The sequence below is a fragment of the Diabrotica undecimpunctata genome, chromosome 9 (genome assembly GCF_040954645.1).
Source record: "Diabrotica undecimpunctata isolate CICGRU chromosome 9, icDiaUnde3, whole genome shotgun sequence".
NCBI classification, from domain to species: Eukaryota; Metazoa; Arthropoda; class Insecta; order Coleoptera; family Chrysomelidae; genus Diabrotica; species Diabrotica undecimpunctata.
This window is the reverse complement of record NC_092811.1, coordinates 99,692,284-99,717,231: the sequence shown is the minus strand read 5'-3', so window position 1 is coordinate 99,717,231 and position 24,948 is coordinate 99,692,284. Positions and strand designations below refer to the sequence as shown.

Below are 24,948 nucleotides of genomic sequence, written 5' to 3'. Positions count from 1 at the left end.
GACCTATACAAATATATGATGTTGCTCAACTGTGTGGTATTGCTTTTCCTGTGGCATTTACAATGAAGAATATAACATCTGGATTCAGATCTGCTGGTTTATGGCCAATAAATCGTCTTGTATTCACCGATGAGGAATATGAAGCTGCCGAAACAACAGATAGGAATCAAGAACCACCAACAGCAATGAACCCAAGAAATCCTGAAGATCCTGAGCAAATATTAGAAGTTGCTTCAATCTCCACAAGACTGCTACCTGTAGCTCCCATTACGCTTTCACCATCAGTAGCAACTACATCAACAGCTGTAATTACTCCTGAGAGCTGCCGCCCTTTTCTAAAAGCAGATCGCTCATCAAACTCCAAAGCAAGAAAAAATAAAAAGTCGACTATTTACACGAGCACACCAGTGAAAGATCAGTTGGAAGCTGAAAAAGAGGCTAAAGATTTGAAGGAAAGACGTGCGCAAGAAAGAGCTGAAATGCGAGAAAAGAATAGAGTGAAGAAATCTCTTTCCTATGAACCAAAAAGGAGTAGGAAAGAATCTTCCTCTTCCAATTCTTCTACAGAAGTAATACTTGAATCAGAGGATGAAGGCTGGATGGAAGATGATCAGGACAACGATATTTTTATGGACAAACAAATGGAGAAAAATGATTTCGTACTTGTAAAATTTATGGGTAAAAAATCGGTAACACACTATGTTGGCCAAATCGTAGATATTCGAGATGTGGAGGTACAAATTAATTTTTTAAGGAAAAAAGTGAATAATTTCGTATTTCCCGAAGTTGAAGATGTCTCAGTTGTCGACAAGAACGATATTGTCGGAATTTTGGAGCACCCAGTAGACACTGGCACGAAAAGGCAAGGAAGATTATTTTCATTTAATATTAATTTCAGTTCTTATAATGTATCGTAGTTTCTTTTTGTTAACATAAAGTTTTCAGTATTCCTGTATATGTTTTACTATGCGTCCACTATAACCCCATACTCTGTCCACTTTAACCCCACCACGGGGTCATTGTGGACAAATTATTGATTCCGATTTGAATCAAAATATTTGTTCTATTAAGAAAGATACAAATAAAATATTCACATCGAAAGTTGAGTTGATGTTTACAGTAAATATGTGAGGTAAGTTCAGCAATAAGAATCTTATACATATTTTTTAATTTGCTAATAAGTAAAAATGGTCCACAGTAACCCCCTTCTCCCCTACATATCTGGCGTGTTTCTGTACGGGAATATGATGGTTGTTGTTTTAGAGCCCATCAAATAATTGCTTACATATTTGATAATATAATTCAGTGATGAAAGTGTATTTATATAAAAATTCGTTTATTTCACTACTTTACAAGGCGACCAGAAATTTAAAATCATTATTGTCACTGTAAGATAAAGTATATAGACGATAAGAAAAGAAAGTATAGAAAAGAAAAAATTTTATTTACTTTAGTTTCATGCCACTTAAACAAATACAAAAGGAGACAAAAAGAAAAGATTTTTAAAATTCTTTTTGAATGTTGGTAATGGGTTTTCATACTGCATTACAATTAATTATTACAAACATACAAAGAATATTAGGCATAAAACCAACGAGCAATTTCTATTCGATAAAGAAAACAGTTACAATCTCTCCTTTTACCATTATGGAATGTATTAAAATACAATGAATTGATAATATATGAGGCTGTTATTTGCAGAAGTCCCTAACTGACAAAATAACACAAAATCGTTTTTTTAGCGAAGAACTAATTTTTGTTGAGCAATGTACTAATATCATTAAAATCTTTCAAAACTATCTGTTCCAACTGACGCTGCGCTTTTTACCAACACACTTCACCGCGAGAGAGCGCGTTCGCCGTAGGAGAGAGAAGGTACCAAGATCGCAAACAAATCACATCTAAATTACAATTTTCAATAAATGTAGTTTTATATGTATATATTATAAATTTATTACCAACAAAATATAACAAAAAACGCTGCCAATTTCATGTTATAAAAGTTGAATAAAAGTGATGTTGAAGTTATGTTGGATGTTATTTCCCACCTCTGCCACTTTATAGTATAGTGACTAACTTCATACATTCACATAGACATAACCTAAGACATGTATTCCTTGTAATTGTTTCATTTTACAGGTGTTTGAAGAGAAATATAAGATAAAGTTATTCATTTAGTTAGGTATTATTTATATGATTAGATGCGGACACCACATAATATGGCAACGAGGATAAAGAAGTAATAAACTACCGTTAGAAGCAAGGCCCTTGGGTAAACATTTTAATTAGTATTTGCAAGGTGCAAAATCTCCTTCAACTCAGGTGAGTTTCCAAGGGGTACAATAGGCAGCCTACTGCCTATTACATACACATATTACAAAAACACTGTAACACCACTTAAGGCACCATTAATTAAATTTCAAGAAGCTCATGTGTAAAAGAATTCACATTGATTTTTTAGGATCATATCATGGTAAGAATTATCGGGTTATTACAAATGTATACTCGAAATGGCCGGAGTTATATGAAAGGTCAAAGACTGACTCAGAGCCTACCATCAGTAAACTTCGGGACTGTTTTACCTGACTTGGGTTGCCAAATCAAATTATTTCAGATAATGGTTCACAGTTTATTTCAGAAGAGTGTCAGCGATTTTGTAAGAATTATTATGTAAGTATTATTCTTAAAACTTCAGGTCCTTATCATCCTGTAACGATGCTCTGATCGTTTAACAGTTCGAACCGTGGGAGTGTCAATATTTGCGCATCCACTTCTACAACGTGACGGCCAAGTGGGATTCAGAACGGCTATTTAAGGCGTGTGAATAGCGGAATTAGACAGTCTTGTAGCTAGCGCTCTAGGCTCCCTGACTCGCCGGTGTAGTGAACCTGCGAGCCATCCCGGACAGAGAGATTTCCGTATTGAGGATCATACTCTGTCCCTAACCAAGCGGAACCCATCGGTATTGCGTATTGAGCATTACCGTGGATCTGCACAGAACCAACCGGGACAGAGAGATTTCCGTATTGAGGATCATACTCTGTCCTTAGCCAAGCGGAACCCGTCGGTATTGTGTATTGAACATTGCCATGGGTCTGCACAGCTAAATATTTTGTTTGCGAGTGTATTCGGAGCTTTCGCTGAATTGAAGTGAAAGCGAGTATAAATCTGCGCGCGATCGATTTCCCCCATTTCGTTTCTTATTAGTACTAATTAATTTCTTTTCTTTTATAGACGTTCGCCGGGGACTTCGTTCATCGCGGGATCCAGGCGGGGACGTAGAATTCGTTTTAGTTTTATTCATTGTATAAGTATACAACGTAGAATTCCTTTTTATTTTTATTTATTGTATATATACTAAATTAATAGATTTATTTTTATTTCAAACCTGTGTTTTACTGAGTCTGTCGCCCCGAAAGAGCTACCCACAATCCAGCAACGAGTGGAGATTAACATGCGCCCAGAGCCAGAATATATCTTTTATAGAACAACCCCGCATTCAGTAACAGGTCAAATTCTTGCCATCTCATGGTTGGGCGTCAAATTAAAACCAGATTTGACTTTTTAGCATTAAACAGTAACACATTGGAAGCTAGAGAACGACAAATAAAATACCGTAAAGGTAATAGGGCGGTGAAAATAAGGGGAAAATGTTTATGTTAGGGATTACAGGGTCACTCCACAAAAGCCTAAACGGGCCAAATGTAGAATAGTTAGGAAATTGGGGCATCAAATTGTAACGATACAATCGTTAATAATCTAACATATTGAACGTTAGCAAACCGAATCCCTACAATAGCTACTAATTTGCCGCCGTTGGAGTATGCAACCCACAATACTATCTCTAATATTTCATTTTATGACTTTCGAACATCGATATGTAGGTGATAATTGATTCCCTTGCCAAAAGGGAAAAAGAATAATGTAATGGCCATTTTGGAACAGAACTTCCTGAAGATAGGTTGTTGAGTTTGCGGCAGGCAGGACTTGAAGGAAGGAAAAAGAATTTAAGTTATTTTATTATTTTTTGGGAAAGGTGAAGAGTTTTTTTTTTGTTGTTGTTTAATAAGTATTTAGTTTTTGTGCATTTAAGAAGTTACGTTGTTTTATGGAAAATAAAACTTCCAAATAAGTTCTGGTAAGTTACCACACATCTTCCATTTAAATTTGCCAGTTCTCAATCGTCTAAATCTTCTCAGCTTACTAAAAATATCCAAATATCATTCCTATTTTTTTATTATAATAGATTCCAGTGTATTAACATTAAATATTTGAGCCAAGGTCACTTAGTGGCAAATATATAGTGGCGGAACACAGAATAAAAAGGTTTTTTATTTTCAAATCAAAGGTTGATTTTCACCAACCCTTAGACCAGGCCAGATTTAGACGTGGCTTTGGAACGAATGACCACCTACAAGTAATAAAATCCTTAATAGAGAAAGTTACAGAATACAACAAGCCATTGATATTAATATTTGTAGACTTTGAGAAAGCGTTTGATTCAGCCCAGCATAGCTCCATGTTAAGAGCTCTTACAGAGTGCAGTATTGAATTGATCATAGGTACACAACTCTTCTTCGGAATATATATAATAGCGCAACAGCTGCAGTTAGAATGTATTATGGCAACACAAATACATTTCCCTTCGAGAGAGGTATTAGGCAAGGAGATAACATCCCTCCTAAGCTATTCACCGATTTGTTACAGGGTGCTATGAGAAACAATAATTGGGAGAATATTGGAGTCAACATAAATGGAGAATTTCTGAATAATTTGAGATTTGCAGACGACATAGTCCTTATTGCAGACCGGGTAGATCATGCCTGTCAGCTTCTTCAAGACCTTCAGAGCTCGTGTACACGAGTTGGACTTAAAATTAATTTCTCCAAAACACAATATATGACCAACCTAGTACTGGTGAAAAACATCTTAACTAACGGCACGCAAATTGAACAGGTGTATAGCTATAAATATCTGGGCCACGAGATTAGGAAGAGATAATCAAACAACGGAGCTAAACAGGAGAATAGGATTGGCTACGGAAAACTGGGAGAAGTCTTTAGATTAGATATTCCCATATGCTTGAAAAGGAAGGTCTTTGATCGATGTGTACTCCCAGTTGTAACGTATGGAGCAGAAACATTGACCCTTACCAGAAAAGTAATCAATAAAATACAAGTGGCACAGAGAGCGATGGAGAGGTCAATGCTGAATATATCCCTCAGAGACAGAGTATCAAATACAATAATTAGGAGAAAAACTGGTGTTACTGACGCAGTTCAAAGGATTACAACATTGAAATAGAACTGGGCGGGGCATGTTGCCAGATTAAAAGATGGAAGGTGGATGAAGAAAATTCTCGAATGGAGACCTAGACACGATGTTTATCGTAATCGATGACGTCTTCCGACAAGGTGGTCAGTTGACATCAAGCGCATTCAGCACAACTGGATTCAGGATGCTCAAGATAGAATGCATTGAAATTATTTACGGGAGGCTTATGTCCAGCAGTGGACTCAAAACGGCTGATGATGATAATATTGTTTTGATATTCAGGGTATTGGTGAGGAGGGATGTAATGTATGCACCCTTTAACAGTTATGTTGGATTTATATACATTTATATAAACCTCTATCACTTTATAGTGAGTAAATTTATACACATAACCCAAGATATGTATTCATTATACAGGTGTTTGGAAATATAAAATAAACTTGTTAAGTTAGTTAGGTATATGATTAGATGCTGACACCACATAATATGGCGACGGGGATAAATAAGGAATAAACTAAGCAAGGCGCTTGGGTAAACATTTTAATTAGTATTTGCAAGGTGCAAAATCTTCTTCAACTCAGGTGAGTTTCCAAGAAGCGCAATAGGCAGCCTACGAGTACCGGACAGGTACTGATTGGAACATATATCAGGAGAGGTTAAAGAAAAATATTTTATCACAAATTATGGAGAGAACGATAGAATGGTTCCTGTATTATTAACTATAATTTGCGATAAGGCCTACGGAATATTAAGGGATTGACCCAGTTCTACCTTAAAATAATACGTAACCGCCTTGACAATTAGATATGCATTACATATTCAAAATATTTTATTCTTCTTTGACAAAAATTAACTTGTTCGCTGATAGGTGCAGTGGTTAAAACAAGAACACAGCTATGATGGCAATATTAGACCACAGCTTCTTAAAGAATCTTCATAAAGTATAAAGCTCACATTTCCAATCGTAGGACACTCCTTTATCCCTAAACAGTTTCCTGATTGATAGAGAAGAAAGTAAAACAAAACAAAACGCCCATTATTGTAGAATCTAGCCATTATAAGTTCACATGCTAATGTTGGCTGGACCATACAAGACTGAAAAAGTAAAGCAAAGAACATTGCAACATCCTGGAGCCTGACATTTAAAATGTATCAACGCGAAACGATTTATCTTTTATAAAAAGAAACCAGGTTTTTTATTAAGATGAGAACAATTACTTTAATAACACTGGAACACCTAAAGCTGTTCATATAAAGAACATTCTCTTTCATATGTTGAGCCAGTTGAGGTAACATTAAGTAAGTCACTTAGAGGAGATAAAACTTCCATTACCATTATAAGTTTGTTGAGTAAGCATTAGATGATACTACATAAGCAGATTAGATGATACTACCAAAACAAGTCTTCTATAAAAATATCCTGAGTGAAGTTGACCAAGATTTATGTCAAAACAAAAATGACTCTAAAATAATTTAAATATTTTTGTATTATTTCTTTGTGTTTTGAAAAAGCCGCTTATTTTAATTTTTTTTTATGATTTTAACAGGGCATTTGGTTGTTTAAGTAATAAATTCCTATTTTAATAAAACGTTTAACAGTTTTTGTTTTTATTTCATTTGCAAAACTATCTTTTCAAAAACAAATAATTTTCTTCTTTTTAACGGATTTTCCTCATCATAATTACTAATAATGCATTGGTTACAAAAGAAAATAATTCAAAAATACAATTTGCATGAAAGCTGGAACGATTTTGTTGCTCTTTGCAAATAACGGCCTCATTTATAAAATACATCATTCTTTGTCTTATTGTCAACACTATAACATAATAAATCTTTATCTATATCGACTGGTCCAACGAAGACTGTAGTAACTCAAATTTTCCACTTTTTGAGTTACGAGCGCAAAACAATAAAACATAATGATATCTTCCCCAGGAAAGAATCATATCTCAGTAAACGTAGTTATGCAACCAATATTACGTGTAAGAGTTTTATAGTATCTCCGATTTATGAAAAACAACCGTAGAAAATCATCGTATCTTGAGTTACAATAGTCTTCGTTGTTATCTGAGGCGATAGCATAGGTATCGTAACATGAGTTACTACGGTATTCTGCGTTAGTTTAAGGTTATGTTCAAAAGTTTAGTTTTGTTATAATTGCCATAATGTGTTCCAGAAGTAAGATAATATTGGAATTAGCTGAGAAAGCGTATAAAAACACTGAAACGGATATTTCTTATCGTTCTTTTGAAGGTAAATTTATAATAAACTTTATTTAAAATAATAACAGCAAAGTAAAAACCTACTTATTTTTTAAGGTAAACATATCGCTGTAAGTATTGTAGAAGAAAGCAAATACAAAAAGGCGAATGAGGATCCTGGTGACCATATAATCAGTGACGAAAAAATATTACGTAGGCATTTACCTCATTTTTGTTTAATTTTAGTAAGCTTAGAAGAGAATGAAGCCAATAGGAATGAAAATGAAACAATTGAGAAGGAAAGCGATGAGGAACCATTTCATGCAGACTCTGATACTGACCCAGATTACATTCCGACAGAAGACAAAAACATCCCCGAAGTAATAATTGAACCTAATAAGAATATAACTGAAGCAACCACAAATAGAAAGAGAAGAAGCAGAGGCAATATAGAGAGAGTAAGTAGGAAAAGAATTAGAGACGTTAGTAAGTGGGCGGATGAAAAATCTAAAACAAGTCTAAACCTGGGACTTGAACATGAAAATCGAAAAGGTATTCAAATTAAAGGAAGACAGATGGGTGCACCATGCGCAAACACATGTAGACTAAAATGTGCTACCAAAATAGCTAAAGAAGATAGAGACCTTTTTTTCAATGAATTTTGGAAGTTAAAAGATCATACGAGAAAGTGGGATTTTATTGCTCGTCATGTGAGACAGGTTGCCAAAAAACAAGTAACTATTACTGCAGAACAACGGTCTCGAAGAAATTACTCTAGAGAATATTACTTCTACATTCGCAATGAAAAACAACGTGTTTGCAAAACTATGTTTTTGGAAACCCTTAACGTTTCAGAAACTTGGATCACTACAGCATTAAGGAAACTGAAAGATGGTGGATCATTAGAGGAAGATAAACGTGGAAAGCACACTAACAGACCACATAAACTATCACCAGAACTTATAGACAACGTAAAAAATCACATAAATCAGTTTCCTGTAGTACCTTCCCATTATACCCGTAAGAATACGGTGAAGATGTACCTTGAAGAAGGGCTAACTATCCAGAAAATGTACCGATTGTACAATGAGCATTGCGAAAAAAATAACATCACTACAGCTGCCACGTCACGCCAGTATAGAGATATTTTCAATGCACAGTTCAATATTGGGTTCTTTAAACCAAAAAAGGACCAGTGTACTGTTTGTTCTGTTTTTAATATGGCTAGTGATGCTGAAAAAGCAAAATTGCTCGAACAATATGAGTCCCATATGAAAAACAAAGAAGTTATCAGAAACTTAAAAGACATAGACAAACAGCTTGCACTAGATGATAAGAGCTTGTGTGTGGCTTGCTTTGACCTTCAAAAGGTTTTAGCTACCCCTTTGTCTAACGTAAGTGATTTTTACTACAAAAGCAAATACTCTACATATAACTTTACAGTTTATGATGTTGGAAATAATCAGGGTACTGCTATGTATGGCACGAGCAGGTGGCTAAAAGAGGTCCTAATGAAATTGCCAGTTGCCTCTGGAAATTTTTAGATCTCAAGGCACAACAAAGTGTTAAAACGATAATATTCTACTCAGACAACTGTGGGGGACAAAATAGGAATCGTTTTGTGTTTTCGATGTTTGCTTTTGCTGCTGCTCATTTTCATATTGATATTGTTCACAGATTTCTGGAAAAAGGCCACACTCAGAACGAGGGTGACAGTATGCATGCTGTTATCGAAAATGCAAAGAAAAGGCAATCGGTTGTATATGTGCCAGAACAGTGGGTTACATTAATTAGAACGGCTAAAACTACAGGAAGAGTTTATGATGTTACGGAAATGTCCCAAGATAATTTTTTTAATTTTAAAAAACTGACTGATACCGAGAATTGGAAACTTGACAACGAAAAGAAATCAATAAAAGTTAGCAAAATACGAGAAATAAAATTTTCGCATGAACACCAAAATTCTATAATGTTTAAATACGAATTCGATGATGGTTTTAGAGGTTGTGACATAAAATTAAATCGAAAATGCAGAGGACGGCCTTCCACTACTATCAAATTTCCACCGAAACTGTATGATGCACCATTACCAATTGAAGAAAAAAAGCTAAAAGGATTACTGTGGCTGTGTAATACCGGCAAAATACCCACAATGTACCATGGATTTTATAAAAATCTTAATTCAAAGAGTTATGTACCTCCTAAAGTCGAGCTCGAAGTTGATTCAGTTGAGAGCGAAGAAGAGTCGGATGAGGAAAATTGAATTAAAATATAAAACTGCAAATTATATCAGTAGCTTCTTCAAAATGTAGCATTTTATATAAATAAAGTTAAGAAACAAATAATTCTGGTATTTATTACTTTAAAAATATCTCCATCGAAAACTATAATAACTCATTCAAAAGTCACTTATGACCATTTCTGTCTTAAATCTGTTTTACCCTTGTAAGATCATTATTAAAAGTATCACTTAATGCTATAAAAACATCCATTTAATAGATTAATGAATTTTGGTAACAGTGTAAATACATTTTTATAATTATCTCAATTACATAAAAAATGAGTTACTACAGTCTTCGTTGGACCAGTCGATATATATTTTCTACAATATTAACATTTTTAACTTGAATTTTCCCAGTAGATTTTGGGCCCCAAAACCGCCACCAATCAGTCGTTGGGTATATAATCATTTGGAATGGAGCATTTCTGGAAGTGGAGAATCTCTGCAAGTTGTTCTAGTTTCCTCAATGATACTCCTATCGATGTCCATAACCTTCAATGCTACATAAGCTTCAGAAAGAGCTACATCGACACTAAAAATAAAAAAAAAAATTGGTCCATTTATTTAAGTTCCGATTTTGCTTTTAATATTTTCTTTAACTATAAGCGTTGATTGAAATATTATGGGGGGAATAATCCAATATATCAATCAATGCTATAAGATAATAACAATATTTTCCAAGTTGACAAATTTGTCTTGGCAAAAGATGATCGTTAGCCGAAGTATGAATGACAAGCATGCTCTAAAACTATAGAGAAGTGGGGAATTAATACAAAACATTGACATACTGAATGCCAAAAACATACAAAAACGATAATATCAGTACATTTTTTATCAATTTTAATATTGAACAAAACATAAATATACGTCAGTAATATATTTTCGTAAATAACCAACCATTCAATTTTTGAATACTACAATACTGAATACTCAACTACAACTGTTTCAAAATTGAAGGGTTTGATTTGAAAATTGCATAAACAGTGTACACTTGAAATTAAACCAATATTCCTAATTTAATGAGTAGAAAAATAAAGTAGGATGAAAAATATTAGAAAAGAGAACAATAGATGAAAACGAGTTTATAAGATATACAGGTGTTAATAGTTCATAACTTACAACTCAATATGTAGTATATTCTCGATGACGTATATGTACTATATAATTTACTCAATATTTAAAACTAACTTAACAAAACAAAAAAAAAGAAAAAAAAAACAAAAAACACACAAGATTTAGATAATTTAAAACGGACGTTTGGCTTCATTTAGGGATGTTGATCCAATGAAGACAAACAAAGCACTGATTTGTTGCAATCTATCCAAACGACGCGGCGCAATACCGAAAATTTAAGGGCCATATGTCAACGAAATTCCAATCCATGTGAAGGCTTGGACGGGTGGATTTGTATGGCGGAAATATTTGATTTTTTTAAACTTGGAATTATGGGGTGATTGTGATATTATTTTAAATGGAAAATAAGCCACATTTTAACTATAGAGATGATAATTGGTATTATTTATTCCGTAAGATTAGAGAGTGGTAAATCTGGCTCAAATTGTCGATGTCGGTTCTTTTGTTTATTGCAGATGGGTTCTTGAGGATCTCACACATTTCAATAAAGGAGCGTTTCTGATGGTTATTTTGTTTCGCCAGTATTTTGATATTTGTGAAGTCAATGTGATGTTTGGTGGAAATGGCATGTTGTGCAAGGGCACAAGAGGGTTTGGAAAGTCTAATGTCACTTTTATGTGAAGTTATACGCCCTAGAAGCGACCGGCTGGTCTGGCCAATGTAGCAGGAGTTGCATTCAGAACAGTGTATTTGATAGACAACATTCGTGTGTTGTAACGAACTTAGTGGAGTTTTAGACTTAGAGAATAACTTTCCAACGGTTTTGGTATTTTTTAGGGATATTTTGACGGGTAAGTTTTTGAATAGCTTAGTAAGCTTGTTCGTAATGTGTGTGAAATAGGGAAGAGAAGCATATTTTATGGCTGGTTCTGAGGTTAACGGGGAATTGATCGTATGTATGCTATTGGATATTGAGGCTAGTATTGCACCGTTAGGTGTTTCCGAAATAGAGTGACCGTAGCTTTTAGAAAAAAGATATCTGTTGATGAGGGATATGGGGTAAGAGTTATCAATGAGAATGGATTTGAGTAGATCCAAAGATTCCCTTTTGTACCACGTATGGGTCAACGTGTGTACTCTAAAGCTAAGAGCTTGTACAAGGTTATGTTTGTACCTCATTGGGTGTGTAGAGTGGTAATTTAAGAACCGCTTGCTCTCCATTTCTTTCCTGTACCACATAGTGCCCAATGTGTTATTGTGTGTGCGTATGTTTCGCATATCCAAAAACGGTATGGTATTATCAACCTCCAATTCACATGTAAATTGAAGGTGAGGATCAACGCTATTGAAGACTGATAAGGTGCTTAAAATCTTATCAGGTGGTGTTGCTAGGATCAAGTCGTCGACATAACACTTTATAAAGGGAACCTGGAAATCTAACTTACTAATACTCTCATTGATAAGGTCGTCGAGTACGAAATTAACTAAAATGGGTGAAATGGACGATCCCATGCGTGTTCCAAAAATTTGACGATAGTATTTGTCATTAAATATTAGATAATTGGTGTCAAGCGTCAGTTTTAATAATTTCGAGAATGTTTCCCACGATACTGGACTGTGTTGTTGGATTCATTCCAATTGTTCCGGAGTGACGTGACGACGCTAGAGAGTGGGAGATTAGAGAACAGATATACTATGTCGAAGCTTACTAAGACATATTCTCTTGGTAACTGATAATTATTGATAAATTCACTGAACTGGAAAGAGTCTACTATGTTAAAATCGTTCTTGAAGTTGTATTCTTGTGAAAGAATGTCCTTTAAGAATTGGGCTAAATTAGTGTTAGGAGCGTTTATTGACGATAATATAGGATTTTGGATGTTTTTGAGATTTTTAATCCATTTATCGTGAAATGGTAGACGACTAAAAGGAGTGGACCCTAGGTTATTTAATTTGGTTTGGAAATGAGATTAAGAATTGTTTAGAAAGAATGTATATTTTTTGAGAAGAGAAGTTTCATATTGACCTAAAATGTTGGAAGGTAGAAGAGGTTCAAGTTGGATGAATATGTTTGACATTTGTCAATGAATGAATGATATATCAGAATGTACCGAAGAAATGTGGAAGTTCAATAATCGTGCTCTTACCTGTGTGTTGATGGCATCTGCTGTTCTTTTTAATTTGTTGGATAGTGTTCCCACGGTGGACTGCATGAGGTGGTCGGTGCGATCATTTAAGAACCTTGGGTATCTCTTCGTCTTTCTGCATTGAATCAGGAAGGTCATTTTTGCTTCAGTTCTTGCCATCTTTTGGTTAAGTTTGCTCCATTTCTTGAGTAGTACTGTACAGTTAAGGCCATATTTTCGTTTGATGGTCACTAAAAAACCGTCTGTATAAGTAGACATTGTAAAGACTACATAATGTGTAACTAAACATAATGTTTTTTAATAGATAATATATGGTAGCTAATTATAATTTATTCTCTTTCAGCCCTGAAGAAGCCAAATTAATTATCTTTGGCGAAAACGTTCGGCGAAACAATTGATACTCATTAGAGTCTTTCTTGCAGATTTCCCCAATATTTAAGAGTTTACTATTTAACTTATCTGCAAAGATTAAATTTCTTTTCTATATATATATATATATATATATATATATATATATATATATATATATATATATATATATATATATATATATATATATTGAAATGAATAGAATATAGGAGAAAGAAAAATAGTGTTTAAAAGGTTAATTTACAAGTTATATACTAGAGAATTTTATAAAAATTATTTATGTGAGGGTATTTTTAAGAAATTAGCATATAATAAGTGTAAAAAGTATTTTTTTTATAATTATAATATTGTAAATATATTTAAGTGAGCCATGTGCATAGACAACCAACTATACATTTAAATGACATTTGAATAAGAATTTAGGAATATAAAGTGGGGTTATAATAATATGTTAGTTTAAAAATGTTTAGTTTATATATAGTCACTGATTTAAGTTTATATTCTGATCTGAAAAGCCTAAATGTCGATAAAATTCTCGATAGAAAAGTAAGGAATTCTCTAGATCACCGGAGATGGCTTTGTTTGCGAAATGGACTGTTCCAGAAAATTCAGACATGTAGGAGATGGAACAAATCGAACATGATTTCTTTCGAGATGATTCTGGAACATGGAAAAAGATATAAATACCCGGTGATTTGGAATCAGTTAACAGTTATCAGTGATCAGTTCAGTTACAGTTACTATGAGGCCAGTCAGTTAGTAAGAAAGTTAGTTAGAAGACAGACACATTTAATTGTTCAGTAAGTCAGTCAAAAGGTCCAGATGTTCAATATAATAAGTTAAATAATGAAGATTAAGAAACAGTATAAAGATAATATTATTGAAGATTAAAAATTATGTTATGTAAAAATGGTAATTGGATAATGGAAGAAAGTATCAAAAGAAGAATAAATATAAATACAGTTAAGCAGAAATATATTTTAAATTGGTGGAAGCTGATAATTGGAAAAAGTAATTTCACAAAAACAAGGATAACCGAGGCTGAGAACGAAGACATTTAGTGGTGATTAAAATCTTTATTTTGGAGAACATTTTCATTTAGGCATTCAGTGAAAGAAAGGTACAAAATTTTGTTAATATAATTTAGTTAGTGTCATAATTATTTCAATTTTAAAGATAGTTTGTTTAAATTTTACATTGTCTATAGAATTTAATTAGTTTCATAAGAATTTCAATTTAAAGATAGTTTATTTTAAATTTTGCATTGGTTATGTTAGATATATATGTGTGTTTCGTAATAGATATAATGAAGATAATTTAAAAAAGTGCTTACAAACTAATTCTGTGAGAACCGCGATAAAAACCCTATATATTATATATTATTAAAAACACTCATTGCTCATCATTCACAAATAATACATCATAACAATATATATATATATATATATATATATATATATATATATATATATATATATATATATATATATATATATATATATGTATATATTTTTTGATGGCACGCTATATACATTATATCTACTACATGTCTCATGTCGTTTTATTTGATGAGTCATATGCTAGGATTCGGCTAGTTGTTTATTTTGTACTCAGTAAAAAGCCTTCTTCTGGTCAATAAAACAAATTTTACCTTATAGTGTGTCTATTATCATCCATAGTGTCATGTGATATCTCGTATATCGCTATACCGCCAAGCAAACTCGGATATAGAGTCTAGCGAAGACGACGATCAAGAAACCCAAAATAAAAACTCATGGCAAGAAGTCAAAAAACGTAAATATTCAAAGCAAGTTAACGATCCCAATTCTCCAAGCTCACCACCAACAAAAATACAAAATCGATACAGTGAATTATCAAACGCCGAGAGACCTGAAGAGACTGAAACAGAAAATACCAAAACCACCTCCAATATTCGTATATGGCGTCAAAAACTTTAAAGATATGGTCGATAACTTTGCACAAATTGTGGAGGAAGAAACCTACTATACCAGAACTCTGCCACACTGTCAAGATTACAACATATACAATAGATACATACCGTAAACTGATAATACATTTACGAGAAGAAGAAATCATTCACTACAATTACCAAATAAAGGAAGAAAGGAACCCTTATCTTTATTTTTCATAGACCTTGAACCAACAGTAACAACAAAGACATATTCAACCTAGAATTCTTATGTCACACCAAAATAGCAGTCGAGGCACCAAATAAAGAAAAACTCAATCATCCAATGCATGAGATGTCAAGTATATGGCCATAGTAAAACATATTGCATTAAACCGCATTACTGCGTCAAATGTGGAGGACAACATGATAGAAAAGATTGTAAAAAATCTAGAAGCACTCAAAATCACCCTGCTAACTATAAGGGCTGTGTAGTCTACAGGGAACTAGTAGAAAACAGACATATGCAGAAAAGAGGAAACCAACAGCGTCAAAGAACAACATTCAACAGCCCACATGTATGTACTGAAACAAATCAGCTAAACACCACTCTATAAAACCATCAAAGAACAAATGCAAACGTGACAGCACATGAAACCAACCCCGATTCAGAAGCTAAAACATAGAACAACAACTATTAACATTCCTAAACGAGTTCAAAAACATGTTCTCGCAACTTATGAGCCAAATAGAATGATATTAAACTTACTAACACAAGTCATTAACCAAAGAAATTCTTAAACATACTTATAAGAGTTGTCACATGGAACGTTAATGGCCTGCTAAACCATAAACAGGGAGTAATTACTTTCTTAAACCTGAATAAAATTGATGTTCTGCTTATTTCAGAAACCCACTTTACCGATCTAACTACGTTCAATATTCCGCTCTATACCACATCCCGATGGTACAGCTCATGGTGGCTCGGCGGTAATCATCCGCCGATATATATCACATCATATATTGCCGAAATATGCAACAGAAAAAATAAAAGCAGCAATCGTTCAAGTGAATGCAATGGCACTTTAACATATCTGCAATGTATAGCCCACCTCGTCACGCAAACTCCACAGATGAATACAAAGCCTTCTTCCAATTACTTGGCAGTAAATTCGTAGGCGGGGGAGACTGGAATGCGAAACACACACACTGGGGCTCAAGATTAACAACAACAAAAGGTCGTAATCTTTTAAAAGCAATGACCCACAACAACTATGATTGTCACACCAACGGAATCCCTACGTGCTGGCCGAGTGACACCAGAAAACTTCCAGATCTACTGGACTACTACATAAGCAAAGGAGTGTCCAGAAACAACTGTCTAATAGAATCCAGCTATGATCTCTCATCGGATCATACACCGGTTATGATTAGCCTGAGTACCACAGTTATAAACAACCCACCACCTCCTCGACTCACGTCAAAAAACAACACTGGGCAGATTTTAAATCCTACCTAGAAGAAAACACCAATCTTAATCTGCGGATCAAATCTACACATGACATAGATACAGCAGCTCAATACTTCACCACACTTAAGCGGCATGGCAATCTACGAACTGAACGCAAACCAACACATACCACAAACGTTCCCCTGCACATTCGCCAACTCATTGCTGAAAAACGTCGTGCGAGGAGAACCTGGCAAAGATCTAGAAACAACATAGATCTACATATATTCAATAGACTACGTAGGCAACTTGGAGTAGCTATCAAAGCCGCAAACAACGAAACCTTCGAACATTACATTACAAACCTTACAGCAAATGACCAGACGTTATGGAAGGCGACTAAGAAGCTTAAGAAACCATACACAACTATCCCTCCCATCCGTAAACCAAATGGCGAATGGGCCTCAACTAATTAGCGCAGCATGTCAAATGTCCCTCCCAACTGTATATGAAACGAAAAATGTGTATGGAAGAGTAACATCTATTTCTACACAGCTTGGCAACATTTTATGAAACGTTTTCACTAAATGTGCATACATTAAAAGTATTTTTAATCACACAAGTTCAGAAAATAAAATGAATTATTATTAATAAAAATTCGTCTTTTGTCTGCCTGGCAATAAAACAAACTTAATAACTTTATAAATAAAAGTAAATAATAAAATTATATCAAAACTTACCAAGCATATTTTTTTCAGTCATTGGTTTCTCTTCAAAATCCGATAGAAATGCAATCATTATTGAATTCCACGCATTTAATTTTATAAACTTGTTGCTGTATTCTTCGCTTTTGCTATCCTATATTGTTGAAAATTTTTGTACCTCTGAAATTAGTTGTTCCGTATTAATCTTTCTATAGATAAGCTTTGATAAAGTTTGTAATTTATTGTCTATTTTGTTCTGTTTCTCTCAGTTTAATTCATTAATTGTTAATATTTCTGTCACCTGGTGTACTTCAGAATTGACCTCTTCACTGTTTAATTGTTGCATATTGAATTTTACTGTAAAAATAATAAAACAAGATACAGTCACCCAGCAAATACAGCCAAAGGAGGAAGCGCAATAATTATAAAACAGACATACAACATCAGGAGGTGGGATGGCAAACAAAAGAAATACAAGCCACGGCTGTGAAAATCAAAACTAAGACCTATAACCTAGAAGTCTCAGCTATATACTGCCCTCTAAAACATAAAATAGTCAGATTTGTACACAACATTTTTGAACTTCCAAAGAAGTAGATTATCATTCCCCATCGAAGGTGAGTTCAATGTATAACAGGATTTAATTAAACATCCAGAAATCAGATCTAAGTAACCCAATTCAGTTTAAAATTTAAAATCCTTTCAATAATATTATTCATTGCTTATTCCTAAATGCGATTGTTTGTTTATGACATTGAAAATATCAGTGTAACTAAAACACGTGCTGACCTAGTGAAATTTGCAATGTAATCAAAAGTTTATTAAATAATGTGTACAAATTATATTAGTAAAATATTATATAAACAAACACACGTGAGTTAAATAGCTGGAAAATAACGGGAGTAGATCATTATTATTAAGAATTAAGAGTGAACAGTCGAAGCTAGTATTGTCATCCCTCAAATGGGTACTCTCTCTATTATTGTACTTAGAGAACCAATAAAGTAATTATGAGTATCCAGTGAGTTCGAGTTAATCAACCCCATGCAGGGGGTAAACTACCCCTAGAGTTCTACTATATGGAACTCTTGGTGGAAGCAATCCCATAAACATTATAAGAATATACAACATTATTATAAATGCTGCTTATAAGAGCTGATTGACTGTTTCATAATTTCTTCAGCATTGAGGAGGCCTGTGATATGAATTCGGATCATGCCTCCATTATCCTCACACTTAGTGACGAAATAATACGGAAAGAGACCCACCCGCCTAGACTGGTACATGCAAGAATAGATTGGCAAAACTTCAGAAATAAACTAGAAAACTCAGTTAATCTTTTGTTTCCTTTGAAAACTAAAAATCAGTTAGATGCAGAAGTTGATGCTTACCAAACAGATTCAGCAAGCAGCATGGAAAAATACTCCAATTGTACCTATTAGGACAGAAGAAAAAAAATATTTGAAAGAGATCAGGACATGATTGTTGAAAAAATAAAATTACGTTGCAAATGGCAACAAACCAGATCTCCCAAGTAAAGGGCGGTTTCTCCATCAGTTCACTTGTGCAGTGAACACCCAATAAAATTTTATTAAAACAAGAGTTCTTTTAATCTTTATAATTTTATAGTATCATTAAAATATTTTTTTAAAATTTCAAATATAGTATCATTAAAATATAACTTTATTTATTAATCATATTTATTTGCACTACACCGCTGGATGCAAATGTGAAGTACGGAATTCAAATTAAACCCTTACAGTAGACAGTAACACTGTAGTTAGAAAGAGAGATCCTAAGATCCATGAGACCAGCGATTCGCCTATTTAAAAAAGTGAGGATTTCGAAGAGACTGGAGCATTTTGATTCACTGTACTTACTGTACATAAAAACGTGATTAATTAGTAAAAGTGGTTTTAGAAGATTAAACTTCATATGTTTCAAACTGCATAAATTATATTACAGTTTACCAAAACATCTTAAAAAAAAAGCTTAAAATCTGTAACTTTGAGATTAGCACTGGGTGCCTTCTGAATTAGTCCTAATAGTAGCTTACAAGTTTTAATAGGAGAACAACCTCTATATATAAGACACTAACAACTACCCCCAAACTATATAGGGAAAATATCAGCACAGAAACAAAATCCAGTATTCTCCCAAATTAGCAGTCCCAGTATTGGTTCTATGAAACAAACTAAAAATAGCACTCCCCTTATATAACGAATAAAATCTTTGAAATGGATCAGCTAAGTTGATCTTTACAAGTGTAAATGTTCCTCCATGGACAATTCAACAACTTACCATTGACCTAACTCTCTTAACTACTACAAATCCGATCATCATCAAACTCCTTGTACTTCAAGTTATATCTCATTATCCTAATTTTCCCCAAATCTTCAGTGATGTCTCTAAAACTCGTTACAGACATGCTGCTGCATATTACTGAATATACACTATTCACACTATACACATATCTACAAACTGCTGCATTCTCACAGGTGAAACCATAGCCTTAATATTCTTCAAAACATGTAGTGAGGATAAATGTGTCATCATCACACACTCCTTAAATGCCCTATTAAGCGTCAAACAAATATACCCTACAAATCCAATGTTTTGGGCAATAAAAAATGAGTTACATATAATTCAATCATATAAAAAAGTAGCATTTATCTGGATACCTTTGCATGTGGAAATAGATAGAAATAAGAAAATGGACAATCTAACAACACAAATTGAATAAAATCACAATATACAAAAAAATTTAGAAATTATCCATACAGTGACTTTAAAAACCTAATAAAAGCTCATTGTATGAATATATGGCAAGACTACTGGAGAGGTGAAGGAACCAAACTAAATGAAATCTTTCCTCCTGGGAAGACCATCTTGAATAATCCATTAAATAGAAGAGACCAAGTCACAATTAACCAACTAAGAATTGGACATACTGCACTAACCCATCGATTCTTAATAAAAAAATATTCGCCAAACTGCAGAAGTTGTTCATTCTCATTGATGGAGAAGCATCTTCCAATTGATTGCTAGTATTATGAAGTAAAAAAGAAGAAAACATAGAATCTCAAATTACATGAAAACCACCTTATAGAGAATAATAGAGACATATCGATAAAAATCTAAATCTTTGTTTTAGTTAATGTAGTTTTATTTTGCATATTACAATTGATATCCACGGACGATTTTCACATTTGGTCCCATTGAAGATAGCTATAATTAAGCTGTCAATTAAAGTTCATAAAACAAAATGTTGGCGCTTGACTGTGTTGCCATGTTTTTTTAATAAATCAGGAAATAGCATGTGATTTATAATTAATAAAAATCCAATAGAACGTTAACAAGCTAACAGTAAAAAAGAAATTCTTTCAAAAAATAATAAGAATAGTATTCAGGTATTTTTCACAGACATCTGGTGACCATCTGTAACAATCTGGCAACTGGTGGTTTGAGGATTGCCAAATCTATTAGCTTATTATCAAAGGCAAATGCCAAAAAAATGGATGAGAAGAAACGAGTATTTATTCATTTGTGTTGTATATAAAAAAATAAAAAAATTGCATAATTCATATAATAATATAATAAAAATGTATTTTTGAAAGCTTCTCTATTTGTAATTGAAGCCTACAACATATACATTATAAAGACATGACAACACAGTCAAACGTCAAAAATTTGTTTTGTGAATTTAATTCACAGCTCCTTTGTAGCTATCTTCAATGGGACCAAATGTGAACTTCCAAAGACAAAATTTTTCCAACCTACAACCTAAGTCAATTACTAAATTTACAAGACAGCTTAGGCTGGGATCAGTGAACCAAATATACTAAAATTGCCAGACCTGCTCTTTTATATGGGAGTGAAGGATATTAAGATGCAAAGTGACTTTTCTAAAATACTAAATTAAAAAATGAAAGGAGGAAAGAAGATAAGTACACCATGAAAAGATTGAACAAAGTTTGTTACCATAACAGGCAACAAATCCCTAAACCCTGGAATAAATAAAACAAAATGTACTAACCTTGAACATTTGGTTGTGCTCCTGCAATTGAAATTAGCCAACTTAATCTTTTTCTAATTGTTTCTACTGAGCCATCGTTTTTTTGTGAAGTTTTCTACTCTACTGTAGTATTTCAATTTTTGGCTCAAATGTTGGGCGTTTACCATAGTTCATAACTATTAAAAAATTTAAAATGATCAATAATTTTTGCAGTTAACTGATGTAAAAATAGCAAAGGTTTCACTTTAATTTAGTATGAATAATTTTATGATAAAAAAGAAACTAAAATTGTTCTGTAATATAAGATATGTAAATATACGACATATAATTGTCTTAGCGGTAAGTGACACTGTCGAAGAAGCTACAGAAAAACTACAAATTTCAATAAATAAAATCCATGAATGGACCAAAAAATGGAAAATTAAGCTGAATGAGAATAAATCAGTCCATATAAATTTTACCAATAAGAGAATTAATAATATTCCAATTAGAATAAATGATGTCCAAGTGCCTATTGCAACATCAGCAAAGTACTTGGGGATCACTCTTGATGCGAAACTTCGCTGGAAAGCTCACGTGAAGAAGAAAAGAGAAGAACTAGGCATCCGCTACAAGAAAATGTATTGGTTAATGGGAAGACATTCCTCTCTATCCACAAATAATAAACTCCTAATCTATAAACAAATACTGAGACCAGTATGGACCTATGGCTGCCAACTCTGGAGCTGTGCCAAGCCTAGTGACATCAAAGTAATCCAGATATTCCAGAATAAAGTGCTGAGGAACATCATAGATGCGCCTTGGTACGTTAGGAACAACGACCTTCACCGGGACCTCAAGATGGAAGACGTCAATCAGATAATCAAGAAATTTGCAGGGAGCCATGAACAACGACTCCATCATCATGTAAACGTCGAGGCTATCCAGCTCCTCGACAATACGAACCTAGAGAGAAGGCTCAAAAGAACAAAGCCTTTTGAACTGGTATAATGAGTGAGTGAAAAGCAGAGTAAAGTGTTGTGCGAGTATGCATGCTAAAATTAATGCTAGTTATTAGAAATAATAGGAAAGATACTAGTGAGTAGACACCTAATTTTGAGTTTCATTAGTAATTTAAGTTAGAAACAAATTGATAATTGGTCTTACTGACCAGATTTTAATGTAATGTACACTTCTGTGTCTTTAGTAAAAAAAATATATATATATATAATTGTGAAATAACAGTACAATAACCAGGTAACTACTTACCTTAGTATGGTGGTGGATAAGTAGATGCAACAGCGATAAAAAATGCATGGAGCCTATCAAATCGATCAGGAAATCTGCGTTTGAAATAGAATTCAGCAAGGTGATCTACAAAGTACTGTAGACCTGGTGTGGGTATAGTAGACCGAACTTCCCTCCATATGTGATTCAAGTTTTGGGTGTAGACATCTGTTTTATCCAGAACAACAAATTGTTTAGAATGATCCCTGGTCTCTTGCATAAATCCTTCATGGTCCAAACATTTATATTCTTTCCAAGAGTGGCTATAAATAGTGGTCCCAGGAAGAACCCATTCTTTGACTACTTCAAGTAAGCTATCGGCATCCTTAGATTCCACTGGTACTAGGAAGCAATTGTTGGAATTTCTGTCATATCCACCAAACCACTGCTTCTTCACACGATTACCTCTAGTACACTTTATCCTGCCAAATTTTGCATCATGAATTTCAACGAAGGTGTTAACTCCTCCCAGTTTTACAGAGTTGTTTATCACGTAATCCTGAATGACTTCTCTGCAAGACGAGAACCACGTCGCCATCGTCCTCGAAGAAATTTCGAACTCGCAACCCACAAATTCATACCGAGGTGGTTTCAAATGCAATAAAATTGACACTAGAATAAATACTTTTTCTATCGACAATCTACAATGTTCCAAAAATGTTCCCTTTCTTGGCGAGAGCCAAAATCCACACCTTTGCTTTTTCTTTTTGGGCCTTCTGACAGTCTTGTGGCACCTGAAACTATCTTGCGAGTCTACATTCAATTCATTACCGCAGCGTTGGCATATAGTAGTTGGCTTTAAAACACCATGTTTGTAAAAAAAATCAAGCACATCCTCCTTTTTAGCGCTTAATAACATACTTTCCATGAATTTAATTGAACAGGAGTTGCATGCCATGTTTTACTAAAAACAGCAATGCCGCCACTAAACTTTCCGTTCCCCTCTTCCCCTATCAACATTCAACAACACAAGTACAAGTCAACAAGAGTCAAGAAGGCAAAATATTTCACCCACGCACCTTTATTCTTCTTACAGTGTTGCCACTTTTAGTTGAATAAAAAACTAGGATCTCGATCTCAATTTATGGTTCTGAAATTATTTTCTTGTGGCATGTTTTCACTTAATATTTTATATGTACATGGAAATAAACCATAATGAATTGTCGTACAAATACTTTTTTGCCTGTGGAGTTTCGATTTCCAATGCGGAAATCATTTTCAAAAACATTCCTAAAAGAAAATTGTGACAAATTGATATGGCTCTCATGAATGAATCTCATTTAGTGTTAAGATGCTTTAAAAACAAAATTTTAAATTTAACTTTGGAGTGTAAAGTGTCTTTTGTACACCAAAAAACTTTAGATGGCTGTGCCAAAAGTAAAAGACATAATTGGAGTGGGAAATCTATACCTACAATGTTGATGAATACCTACTTAGGTGCCTACTATGTAGTGACAAACGTTAAGAAGTTTAGATAGGTACATGTATCAATAATTACATTAAAATTCAACCGTAGATTAACTGAATATGTAAGAAGCTGAAAAATATAAATTTGTTGTTAAAGTTTATCAGTAAAAATGTAGAAGAAAGTATTTTTGTATTCTCTGTAATATTTTATTCGGCAACAATATGTGGGGAAAAGTCATATACATATACACATTATCTATCTAATAAATCTTGAATTATTGGTCTTATTTGGAACTGGTAACTTAATAAGGCCAGTTTCATTTTACACAAAAATTTACGTGAATAATAAATTTTAAACCGAAGAATTAAAGAACAAATACAAATTTTAGTGAACGAAACTCATTAAAAACAATAAAACAAAACAAAAAAACAGTACCATGACTCTTTTTAAATTCGGTTTTGGTTTTGCTGAACTATAAGATTGTGCAATAAATAAATCTCTAGTAATTTCTTGAGCTTTCGCATTAATGACCTGTCGACGTTTTTTTGTTGATACTTTTAACTCCAGTGTCATCAGAAAACCACTGTTAATAAAACTTGCGTTTAGTCCGTCACATGTCTCTTCCTCACTTTTTTTGCAGCCTTTTTACCAGTTGGTTCAGTTTCTGGTTCGGTTAAAGGATTTTCTAAAAAATCTTTGGCAATTGTATGTCTCGTTGTGCCAGACAATTAAGGGCAAAGGCAGCATCCGGAATAACATTTGGATTGAATAGTCATATCCTAGTTGCTTCAAATCCATAACAAAATTTTTTTGCGACCTGTCATTTTTCCTAACCGGCGTAAATATTCGC

The 24,948-nt window shown here is 33.6% G+C and overlaps 1 protein-coding gene across 7 annotated transcripts; it reads right to left on the bottom strand.

Moving 5' to 3' along the window:
* Positions 1-1,425: 1,425 nt before the first annotated feature.
* Positions 1,426-23,706, bottom strand: LOC140450314 (uncharacterized). 7 transcript variants are annotated; one of them, XM_072543873.1, is made up of 6 exons: positions 22,673-23,705; positions 21,446-21,600; positions 18,801-18,844; positions 17,446-17,589; positions 12,978-13,207; positions 1,426-10,288 (listed from the first exon to the last, which is right to left on the bottom strand). In XM_072543873.1, the coding sequence occupies exon 1, from the start codon at positions 23,586-23,588 to the stop codon at positions 22,674-22,676; it is 915 nt and encodes a 304-aa protein (XP_072399974.1). In that variant the 5' UTR covers positions 23,589-23,705; the 3' UTR covers positions 1,426-10,288; positions 12,978-13,207; positions 17,446-17,589; positions 18,801-18,844; positions 21,446-21,600; position 22,673. The 7 variants fall into 7 exon arrangements, with proteins under 7 accessions (XP_072399974.1, XP_072399973.1, XP_072399975.1 ...); XM_072543872.1 differs by lacking the exon at positions 18,801-18,844; XM_072543874.1 differs by lacking the exons at positions 18,801-18,844; positions 21,446-21,600 and having other exon boundaries at positions 17,446-17,587; positions 22,673-23,706.
* Between the last annotated feature and the right edge of the window lie 1,242 nt (positions 23,707-24,948).